The sequence below is a fragment of the Felis catus genome, chromosome A2, assembly GCF_018350175.1.
Source record: "Felis catus isolate Fca126 chromosome A2, F.catus_Fca126_mat1.0, whole genome shotgun sequence".
Lineage (NCBI taxonomy): Eukaryota > Metazoa > Chordata > Mammalia > Carnivora > Felidae > Felis > Felis catus.
The window spans coordinates 111542074-111554569 of record NC_058369.1 but is presented as its reverse complement, the minus strand read 5'-3'; the positions used below and the strand labels follow the sequence as shown (position 1 = coordinate 111554569).

The 12496-nt window shown below is 34.6% G+C and overlaps 1 protein-coding gene across 24 annotated transcripts in view; it reads right to left on the bottom strand.

The window, feature by feature from the left end:
- The window catches only part of HDAC9 (histone deacetylase 9), a 939894-nt gene that overhangs the window by 192276 nt on the left and 735122 nt on the right, over nt 1–12496 (bottom strand). For all 24 annotated transcript variants that reach the window (XM_019825556.2, XM_045053248.1, XM_045053242.1 and 21 more), the window contains 4 exons: nt 10257–10312; nt 9925–10012; nt 4117–4236; nt 3699–3796 (listed from right to left, as the gene is read on the bottom strand). In XM_019825556.2, the coding sequence (XP_019681115.1) occupies nt 3699–3796; nt 4117–4236; nt 9925–10012; nt 10257–10312 (362 nt within the window). The remainder of the gene's footprint in view (nt 1–3698; nt 3797–4116; nt 4237–9924; nt 10013–10256; nt 10313–12496) is intronic.

The window sequence follows — 12496 nt, the reverse complement described above, 5'->3', positions numbered from 1 at the left end:
AGAAAAAAAGAAAAGACCCCATTTACTTTTTCCTCCATCTTCATATACTGCACCCACAAATGGATGCCAGAAAGATCTTCAGTTTTAATACCGGGAAACAAGGGTTGTATTAAGAAGTATATGCTTATAAAGTAATACTGCATCAAAAATTGTTTTTGGAGTTTATCTTACTAAAGATTAGAAAGGAATCCAGATTAGAAAGGAATTTATATATTCATATGGGCAATTCTTTGCCAACAAAACAGTTTATGGAGTATGATCCATATTCCTGCCAGGCAATCCCACCCTTAAACTCTTAAGCCAACAGAGTAAGATCATTTCATGACTCTATGGTTTTCACAGTGTATTTTCTCTGCTTCGGATAAATGCCCCCTACTCCAATTGCTTTACCCCTTGAAAACTCACTCATCCTTGAAAACACATGTCCAACAAAACTTGATGAAGCCTTTCCTGAAACTCTTCAGGAATAGTTCACTATATTATCCCCTCTACGTCTAAGCACATTTGTTCTCTAGAATAGTAAGCATCACTTCTTTTATGATCCTTGAGCAAGTCAGCTCAAAATTCCAAGTACTCATCACTGTGCCTGGTACACAATATGTGTTCTATGAATGTTTTTGAAGAGATGATTTACTTTCTTGATTCCTCTATAACAACTTCACAAGTACTTCTAGTCATACAAGTTGAATGGCAAAGAGACCTCGTATAGTTCAAAATTAACAGAATTATTATGGTTTAAATCTGGTTTCTAAATAGCTATAAACCTTAAAAGCTAAAATTTTACATTTCATCTGCCTAGCTAGGTACTATTGCTTCTCCTCTAACTAAGCTTAGGTATGGTGACTGCACTGGGAAGTTTAGAAAAGTTTACTAATATAAAGTGTCTGCATTCCAGGCAAACAGAACGTACCACTCTTGAGGACATTCAGTCACTTTCAAGAGCACTTGATTCACTTACCATTTCATTCAAAAAACAATAATGTATACTTACTATCTGTTTTCACATTATTTAATGAAATTGTTGTGTTCAAAGGGGTTATTCAAACAACTTTTTAAATTAATTAATTAATTAACTAATTATTTTTCTGAGAAAGACCCAGAGCATGAGTGGGGCAGGGGCAGAGAGAGAGGGAGACATAGAACCCAAAGCAGACTCCAGGCTCTGAGTTGTCAGCACAGAGCCCTACTCTGGGCTGGAACTCATCAACAGTGAGATCATGACCTGAGCCAAAGTCAGATGCTTATCCAACTGAGCCACCCAGGTGCCCCCAAAGGGGTTCTTTGAAAACATTCTTACCCACCATTCACTTTGTGATGTGAGAACAAGTAGTACAAAATATAAACTCTCTTTCCCTGCTGGGTATGCATAATCCATTTTAGGTAAAGCCTTAATACCCCAAATAGTATTATGATAATAAAAAAACTAAGAATTCCATATTGCAGATCAATGGATATAATCATTGCTATAGTAAGGTTGACAATTAAATGTATCATGCTAGTTACCAAGTTAACTTGGTAAACAAATAAATTCTTATGTGACGTACTAAAGTGTTTATCCCATTAGAGTTCCTTTAAAATATTAATAATGTTTCGTAAGTTGCAAATATGGGTAAACAGAATTCATAGCAGTGAAACTTCTGAAGTTTCTTAATGCAATTTTTTAGTGTCATTATAAATTAACCCAAAATATCTTTATAGGCAACCCAGTCTTTAAGTAAATAAACTAATTTCAGCTATTTTTTTCTGTAAATAGTATAGATATTTGAAGGTATATATTTTTTCCAAAATAAAAATCTGGAATGTGGGTAGAAGTGTCCTTAGTGTCTCAAAACCAAATTTACTTATTATTTTATTTTAGGAAGAGAGAGAGTGAGCAGAGGAGAGGGACAGTGGGAGAGAGAGAATCGTAAGCATGCTCCACATTCCGTGCAGAGCCCAACATGGGACTTGATCTTATGACCCTGGAACCATGACCTGAGCTGAAATCAAGAGTTGGGCACTCAACTGACTGAGCCACCCTGGGAACTCCTAAATATATTTATTTTTAATGTATTTTTTTGAAAATAGATATTTTCTTTCATTTTCCTGGGCCTGTTTGCAAATGAAAAATGACTGAAATGAGAAATTGAAGTATGCATGATATACAGGACAGCAGAAACTCACTAAAACTTAACTTGTGGAAAAATTTCCCTATTATATCCTTAAGTTTCAAATACATCATCAATAGGATTTTCGCCTTGGGAATTTATAAATGGTAAATTTAAAAATAATGCTTCTAAGATTTCTTATGCAGTTGTTTGTTTTGCTTTCCACTAAACAAAACACCCCCAAATCATGCATTAACAATAGGTTAAAATCTCCTAAAATCTTGCAAGTGAGGTAATATTGACATAATTTGATATTTCTCCTTAAAATAGTCCTTTACAAGGACTGATAGTATGTTTTCAACACCAGAGAATTAATGTCTTTAAAAAAAAACTCCATATCCAAAAGAAAGCTTTTAACTTATTGCATTTCTTGCTTGAATTAATTTTAAAAGTTCTTTATAGGAGAAAATAGCAGAACATAATATGTATATACAAACCTATCTTTCAATTACTGCTTACATTTTGTAGAGAAACTGAAAACAATGAATCAGTTGATTTTTTTTTAATTTATATTTTAAAATATAATTTGTTGTCAAGTTGGCTAACATACAGTGTATACAGTGTGCTCTTGGCTTTGGGAGTAGATTCCCATGATACATCACTTACATACAAGTGCTGGTCTCAACAAGTGTGCTCCTCAATGCCCATCACCCATTTTCCGCTCCCCCCCAACCCCCCCTCCCCCCTTATCAACTCTCAGTTTGAGATGTGGTTTATATATACAATGGAATACTATTTGGCAATGAGAAAGAATGAAATCTTGCCATTTGCAACAACGTGGATGGAAGTGGAGGTTATTATGCTAAGTGAAATAAGTCAGTCAGAGAAAGATAGATGTCATATGTTTTCACTCATATGTGGGATTTGAGAGACATAACAGAGGACAATGGGGAAGGGAAGGGGAAAAAATAGTTTCAAACAGAGAGGGAGACAAACCATAAAAGACTCTTAAATACAGAGAATCAATTGATGTTTTAATGTGAGAGGGAAAATATACATATTATGAAAGAGAAAAGTCATTTACTCTACCATGAAATCAGACTGCCTAGGCCAATGTCCAAAAGTGAGCTAGCTCCTCAGAACCAAGAATGCTGAGTGGTGCTATGTGCAAAAGGGAATCATAGTCCAATGAAATTTGGGAAATGCCTGTTCAACAAAATTAAGTAGGTAACAAAGGACTTTTCAGAGCATCTAATATGCTAACGTTCATTCTAAATCACATGTTATAATAAGCAGAAGTTTCCAGAACTACTTAATAAAATTTTTCCCTTTTCTTTTTTGTAGAGAGGGGATAGCATGCCTACGCCATTGGCCATATACCTATACAACTACAATTAGGTTTTGATGTACCTTTTTTTCTTACACATATTCTTTATGTGGCTTTGTAGCAATACTCAGTTCCCCTAAACCAAACATTTTTTAGAGCTTTGATGGAATGGCTCCTTTAGCCACTTTCCCTTGTTTAAAACTTACATTTCTCTTTTACAACTCGTGTTGTTTCAATGGACATTTGTTTTCTAATTTGCCACTCTCAGAAAAAGAAGTACCAACCTGAATGCTTCAAGGTACTCAATATCTCCCATGGGGGGATCAAGGCCACCTGTCCAGGCAATATTTATATTGTATCCTTCTCCTAGCCCTGTTCCAACCTAGGAAGAAAAAAAAAAAAAACCAACAACACAGTGGGCAGATGAGGGTGCAGGGAAGAAAGCAAGAAGAGAGGAAAACAAACACATGTGAGCTCTCGAAATAAACATCAAACAACATGTCAAATCAGCCCAACCTTGCTTGACAACCAGTGCTCTGGGTTATGCACTTGTTCTGCACTGGTTCTTGGTCCCATGGGACAATTCAGTAATCTCGTGTAATTTAAAACACCAGCAAAGGACAAGAAAATTAGGGGTAATCATGCAATGCAATTACCTGAAAGATAAAAATAAAAGTGGGGCTCTAAAGAAATAAACCGAACCTCATTTGGGGCTCCACTGCCAGGAAAAAAGTTCCCTTCATCATAGCGATGGAGTGAAATATACAGGATGCTGGGGTCAGCATAAAAGGCCTGCTGTGTACCATTTCCATGGTGAACATCCTACAGGGAAAAGAAAACAGATGACAAATACAGTCATGTCTAACTCTGCGTGGAGACAACTTTTCTCATTTCTAGTTCCCTTTCTACCCCACCCTCCTTCTCATTTTCTGTCTTCTCACTATGTCCCCCTTTCTTTCTCCCATTCAGCTTGCTTCCACACCACCCCCTTTACTTCCTGAACCTTTCAGGCAAATTACCCTTTAATGCACTCATTTTTTAAACTGGCTTCTAAAAATCAGGAAACCACAGCGAACATGCCCTGGAGACTCCAGATGAGCAGTCACTGAGAAAGCCCAGTCCTTTGGTACAATTAGATATTTATACACCGGCCCTTTGTACTCTTTGCTTCAGTGATGGAATCTCGCATCCTGTTTTATGGAGGAATTTTATGACTTATTAACTGCCAACAGTTCATAACCCCTCAGGCTTAATTAACTAGCCTCATTGGCCTCTGAAGAAAGACTAATGTTTAAACTACAAACTAGTATTTTGCAGAAGGATCTATGGCTTCCAGAGCATTTTCACAATTCTTGACAGAACACTAAACATACGTGTATGCATTGATTTGCCAAGTCCCACCATTAAGGTCAAAGGCTTTGCAACCAGCTGAGTAAATTGGCTTTCTTGGAGCATTCAGTTCAGTTAGCAATCCCTCAGCAGTTAGAATCACTTCAAAAGAGACGCCAGATGCAAAAAGGACTTCATACTTTATTTTGGTAAAATTGTGACGGCAAGAGTCGAAGACACAGGAGCATGAGCTTATCAGCTATTAAATCATCTGGGCCAACGCAGAAAGATGGCATGGAGCTTTATGCAACCTTGTCCAATCTGCCTAATTTTAATATTATATCATGGCTCTCTTCCCCAGCCTCCTTGTCTTTTTTCTTTCCCCACACCATACTGCCCTTCCTACAAAGAAACAAACAAACAAACAAACAAACAAAACAGCTTGTATCATTAAAATGAATGAAAACAAATTCTCAGGACATTTGTATATGATAATGATTTAAAATGTAACAGTTATTTGGTTCTATTGTTTTATGAGATAGATACATGCTGGAAATGATAAAAGAAATGGGAAAAAGAAAACTAAGAGCATTTTTTAAATTATCTTCACTGAAAGAGCTCAAGTGTTAATCTCAATTAATATGCTTCCTAATATCTCCAAACAAAATAACACAGACAACTCTTAAAAGTTAATAACTTATATATTTGTATTCAAAATAACATTACTGCTACATGTGCAACATATACAATTTCCAGTTTTGTTTAAAAAGTTTTAGTCACTTGTCACTATGTACTTATACTGTACTTTATTTTGTATCAGTAAAAATCTTACTAGTTTCAACAATGATCCCTACAACTTTTGTGTCAGACACTTTATATTAACTAGTCTGAATGGATTATATAACAAGTATATGAGGTATATGATGTTATCCCTAATTTAAAAGATAAGTAGACTGAGGTTCAGAGAGTTTCAGTAATTTACCAAGACTATACAGAGGAAAAGTTGCAAGACTGGATCTTGAATTCACTTCTTACTCCCAAAGCCAAACTCATAACCATTATATATTAACTTACACTTTACATTAATTACCACTTCGATCCTCTTAGCAAATGTGTGAAGTAAGATTGGTGGTCATCATTGCTCTTTATTGAGGTTTATATAACTTGTCTTCAACTTCCAGCCCAGAACTCTCTCACTAAATACCATCAAGGTCTCACTTTGTTGGTTTCTGAAAGCCTGCACTGAGCTTGCTATCCACAGTGTAGACATATACTAATCGTCTCCTCCTTTCATATTATACACATATCCAAAATCAATTAAGGAATCATAAAATATTGGGATCATATTATATATCATATAAGGAATCATAAAATATGCATCCAGAAACTTGTGGCTGAAGGCATACACATCAGGAGAAAATATAGCTTGGTGAAAATATATTAATCCAGGGATTTGTGAATGTTCAAAAAAAAAAAAAAAAGGAAGGCAGAGATAGTATAGCTATTTTCCTTTATGTGAGCAAAAATGAAACTAAACCATAATGTCTTTTTAATTTGCTACTAGATACCTAGAGGATGGGCAAACAAAATACTATAAAAAATAGTAATGAAGGAAGGCTTGCATTATTACTACAATGACAGAAGTTTTAGTCAGCATTGGAAGAAAAAATTGTTCTGGCCCTAAATAGGTCTACATTTTGAAAACCAGAAAAATAAGGCATTAATTACTCTTGTTTCTTTAGTGATGTTATAAAGGCTTATTTAAGAAGGTCAAATAAAAGATGATAAATTGTCTTATATATAAAATCATTTGCTCTTGAAAATGCGTTGGGTGCTTATTGCATACTTTTCTGAATAAGAAATCTAATCTTGCCCACAGTATAATACGGATCCAACAGATATAATTAAAATACACAAACCCATTCTAAAAATACTTGGATAAATTTTTGATTCCATGTTCATATTCACAAAGTATTTAGGAATAAAGACAAGTCCAAATATGCCTTTTGTTTGGGGCAACAATTTATAATATAACCTTGAGAATACTTTTTCAACTTTCCCTGCTGTAAAATATTTATAAAAAGTACTTACTACTCAGGTATGATCTGAATATTTTCTCTCCATAGCAACAAATATATGCTACACTAATATAAGAAAACTATTGGTGATTGTGAGGAATTACTACAATAATGAGATGAAATGAATCATTAAATGCCTCAAAATTTACTAGGATTTACTGAGAAATGATGAAAAATCATTTCAATATTTTACTTGTTAAAATATACTATGAAAATTTATTTTCTATAAAGCTTTAGGACCAATGTGTTTTCATTATAATGTTAAACAGCTTTAAATAAATCATATATTTGGCTAGCTAATGTCACTTATAATTATTTAGAACAGGCACTTGTGACAATTCTCTTGTCAAATTTGGTGCTTGACTAAAAATAGAATTGCCCAAAATCTAGGGACATTTGAAGTGACTTTTTAATGAAGAAAGTCTAAATATTTTATTTTCAATTGAAAGTCACATTGCATAAAAGCTACCTGAGTCAGGGAAGCAAATCCTACTTTCTAGGACGGTTCATGCCCTGAACACAATGAACAGTTTCTTATGAGTTGAAAAGCAAGTGCACCTGCTCCCTCTCCTCACCACTCTGAATGTCTCTGGAATCTTCCCCAGAAGGAGAATTGGAATGAATAAGCTCCAAAGATCAACTAGAATCATTCCTGCCCAAAATACTCAACGCCTCGGAATTTGCCTGTGGCCCCAAATAGGAGATGAAGTAGAGCTCTGGATCTCTATTTATCTATTTACTAGGCATATAAAAATGATGAAACTAGCTGCTGGACAATGGAGTAGTTTTGCCCTCTGTTGGCCCAAGAATTGTGGAGCTAGTTCACACTGATTAGCCTAAAGTGAATAACTGCAGATATGCAGGAATGAAATTCTTGTACCATTGAAGAACCTTCACTTCTCCTTTGCTAACTTGCAGAATAGACCTGTCAGCCAGGGAGAACGGATGTCTCTGAGCCACGTGGCACTTTAAAACTTCCTTCTCGGCAGCTGGAAGAAAACAAGGGAATTTCCTCAAAGTATCCCTGCAGCTGCAGAATTTGGAAGACTTGAAAGTTAGAATATGTGGGCTGGTGGTGATCTCAGAGGCAACCCTTTGGATAGAACCTCATATATTTGGAGGATCTGAAACAGAAACTTCTCCTCTACTATAGCCTGCTGGGAAATTAGTATCCTTTATGATTGAATAATAGAGCAAATTTATAATCAAAGGCCAGTAAGCTTATAGGACATTCCTTGGAGCTACCAAACAATTTATTTTTACAAATCATATTGAATTATCTAGAGTAGTCTTATATTAATATATAAGAATATAAACATTAGATATTTAATATAGATATGCATCACATGTTCAAACAAGCAAAATTTTATATACAAATCCTATGAGGTACAAAGTATCGATCACAAGCAAGGCATTTTAGCTTTTAAGTCGATTATACAATTTATTACTTTAGAGTTTGGGTATTACAAATGTGTTTTCAAAGGGACCTTAACAGTTATTGATTATCTTCACAGAACCATAAAATGATAGAAGAGATTCCTTAGAAATTAATACTAAAATAATTTTTAAGGATAGGACAAAGAGTTTACCAATCTCCTTCCTGCATAATTTTGACAAATTTAGAAAAATTAGAAAAATTTTCCTACAATCCTTGGTCTTCATCAAGTTTTTGGCTTATCTTTATAGTACTAGAAGCATATTATATTACTTTTTAAATTTACTAGGTTATAAATCATGTAAATCTATAATTATCAATTATTGAAAATGTCATTTTGTATGTACATGGGAATAGAGGTATTGATGTTCTCATTTTTGTAAAATTTTAAGACCTTTAAGACCTTGCTGCTGTAGTATATCTAGACCTTCAACACATTTCTTTAATGGTGAACTATGACCTACAGTGAAACTCAAGCATATTTGGAAAATACATGGAAAATTTTCAGCACCAAAGTGCTTCTAGGGAGGCTATGATACAGTACGTGGAAAACATCCATTCCTACCAAGCATTAGAAACAGTTATCAGTCTTTCATTCCTTTTATCTTCATTTCAATTTAACTAAGTATTTCTTCACATGGCTTTGTTCATGCTTTCTAAAACCCTTTAGTGTGTTTGCTTAACTGAATCAGAGGGCTGGATGGTGAGGCCACGACTTCCCAATAAGATTTAATTATGAGTGCAGATATGAACAAGATTTAGACTATTAAGCCTTGCACTTCAAAAAAACTTTTAACATATTTTGCCTTTAAATCTTTTATCACCTGCAAAAATTAATTAAGTGCAGATGTAGCAGGTTCGCTTTGGATGCCAGGGTTCATTTCCTGTCTATGCTTTGTCAGACAACCTATTACACCTCCTCGTGAACTGGAGGCAAACCGAAAACGGGGCTCATAAATCACCAGTCAGTTTTCTTTCGCCCTTTCCTGGTCTGGCCTTTTTGTATGGGGCAGATCTCCAGCTCATTATTCATGAATATACTATAGACAACATGCCAAGTGTCATCTGCATTTAAACAAACCATTTGTTAAACAAATTATAACTCTATTGTGTAAGAATGCATCATGTTAAAATGCAAGACTAATCTAATGCCTCTGACTTTTAATCACTCAAGGTTCCTGCCGGGAGTCATCCCAAACTGGCATACATGATCTGAGATCTTTCAGAAAGAATGACATGCTGACTTGTTTTAATAATACCACTGTTGCACAACAAGCAACATGATTGCTAACCAGGGGAAGTGGCCAATTGGTTACCAAAGCAACAGCATTCTTTCCAGCACATCTGACTATTTAAAGTCTATATTCTGCAGGGAAAAGTAAATTCAGGTTCTGTTGGGTTATTTTAACTGTGGAAGTATCAATTCATTTAAGGATCATAAAAGTTGCCCTGATCTGCGCCTTCTTCTCATTAAATTGCAGTTAACACCATGAAAGTGAAACGTGAATGTTTATGGTTTCAGAACTGCAATCCTGAATTTAATGAGTTTCCACATTCAAAGGATGTTGTTTGCAAGTGCTAAAAGCAAGACAACGTAACAGAGAAATACAAATTCATTCCCTTTTATCTGAAGTCAGTGAAAATGCAGCTCTGGCCAGGAATACATACCAGATCTACAATCAATATCTTGCTTATATTTAGTTGGTCTCTCAAGTATTTGGCGGTAATTGCAACTGAATTAAAAAAGCAGAACCCCCTGCGGAATAGAGAAGAACAGAGAAATAAGAAAGCAAATCAGCCAGGAAAACCATTATAAATAATGTTCAGAGCATTTTTTAAAATGCTATATGATCTCTGAAGCCATAAATCTGCTTCTAGGAGTACCTTGCAAGATTTTTCAGTCCATCTGCTAACAATTAGAGGCTTCAGAGACATGCACGGGGCAGGTGACCGCCAGGAACCGTGGCGCTTGGAGATGGGCAACAGTCCCTGGTACTTACATGGCTGTGGATTCTTCAGCATGATGGCCTGGGGGCCTTACAACAGCAAACCCATTCTGTAAAAACAAGACAGGTTTTCAGTGATCAGATATGGGAGGATGGCTTGGATCTCCATGTTCTACAGAGCATCAGGCACACATGAAAAGATTCAAGTCTGTAAGAGATTTCAGAGCTTGTTTTCTTGCCCCTATTGTCATTTCATAGAGTGAACAGAAACAATATATATGATCACATTTTCTCAGATCATGTCTCAAAAAGAAGGCTCCCACTGAGCCAGGGGAAGAACAGGGATTTGGGAGTTGTACCTAACTGGCAAATATGCAGGTCAGCTGTTACCCTAGCATGATTCATTTTCAAGAACAACTTCTTATTTTATGACAACAACATTGTACAGAGGGAGAAGAAATTCACTCTTCGTGCAGGTTTGGGTCAAAATTGTGAAAGACCAGGGAAGATCCAAAGTGAAAATTCTTTAGCCGGATTCTCTTAATGGTTATTTCCATTCCATTGTCAGCAAAATGATAAATTTATACTCACACACTCACATACACACAAAAGAAACGCCAGAAAGGTGAAAAAGAGAACAATGGAAAGCCCATATTTCTTCCAGTCTATAAATTTAGCTTGGATGACTGCCAAGACTTGCAACTTTATTGGATTCCCTAAGTCAATTTCTAGCCCACATTCTGGAATTTTATAAAGAATTCCAGGGCTGAGTAGCAATCAGATCTATCCATGATCAAGGAATGCCTTAACCTCCAGATTAGTTGGAATGCATCACGGAAAGCTGAAGTAACTCCAGCATGAAGGCAAGAAACTATAAATCCTTACAAAGCCAGCATGCTCAGAAAAATTGGGTTGCTTGATATGAAAAAAAAAATCATTCATCAGATGGTTCACACCACCTTTCACTTAAGTATGATTCAAGTAACATGCTCAAAGATATTTTTTTAATACAGAAACCTAAAACTTTTGAAATAATTTTAATACACCCCAGGGATTTTTTTTCCAAATCTTACCGCAGTCATAAAGATAGTATCAAGACAAATGATTTATTCCTTAGGACTTTAAATATACATAAATTTACATAAATATTCTAGAACATTATGGTAACCAGCATACAATGAGCTAATTTGCTATATATTTTGATAAGCATATAGATAATGATAATCTCAGAAGCAAATTAGGAGTCAAATCAATATCAATTACAAATGTAGACATGATGATAAACATATTTCCTATTATTGTTCTTAAGGTACTTACTATCGGTCTGGCAATAAAAGACTAATATGAGAGAAACTATTAATGAATAGTCAAGACTAAAGAGACTGAAATTTTAAGATTGTAGAATAAGGCTTTAGTGTGCTATTGGACTTCTGGGGATAGATTATTAAGTACATATTATGATAAGTGCAAACATCCTGTTTGGAAAAACAACAGGATGAAAACAAATATGATACACGGCAATGTAATTAGCATGTAATGAATTTCTGTAACTGGATTCACAATACTAATAATCTTTGACAATTCAATTAAAACTAGTATGTTTTACAGGTAAAGGGTTACAAAGAAGAAAAAATTCAGTGATCAATATGAAAAAAATATTCAACTAAATTACTAAATAAAAGCAAACTAAATCCTAACAGAAAAACATTTTTTTGACCCAAGACATTGGAATTTTTTGCAATACTCTATACTGACAATGCAATGGTACTTTATACCCTCAAAAATGCTGCTTAGAAGAAGATAATATAGCCTTTCTGGAAAATAATCCATCTTTATAGATTCAGAGCTTTTAAAAACATTTACCCTTTGAATTACTAAAATACTTAAAGGATTTTTGCCGTAAAGGTGTTATTAACTTTGTAGACAAGTATTTATATAAAAGATAATGTTTTACTTACAACAGGAAAAAACGGGAATTATCTAAGTTAGCTAATATTAGAAGAATGTTTAAATGAACCATGGTACATCTATACCATGGAATATTATACAGTCATTAAAATGTTATTACGAATATTAAGTAGAACAGAAAGACATCAACTTTGGAAATATTAGTGTTAAAAATAATAGACACACTATGATATATCTGAGTGATGGTATCATGTGGGTTAGTTTAAATTTATAATTTCATATCTTTTCCAAATGTTTTTACAACAAACATTAATTATTTCATAATGAAAAAAAATAAACCAAAGAGAAAGTTAAGAGATAGATTTGAATTGGTCTTCTAGGAAGAG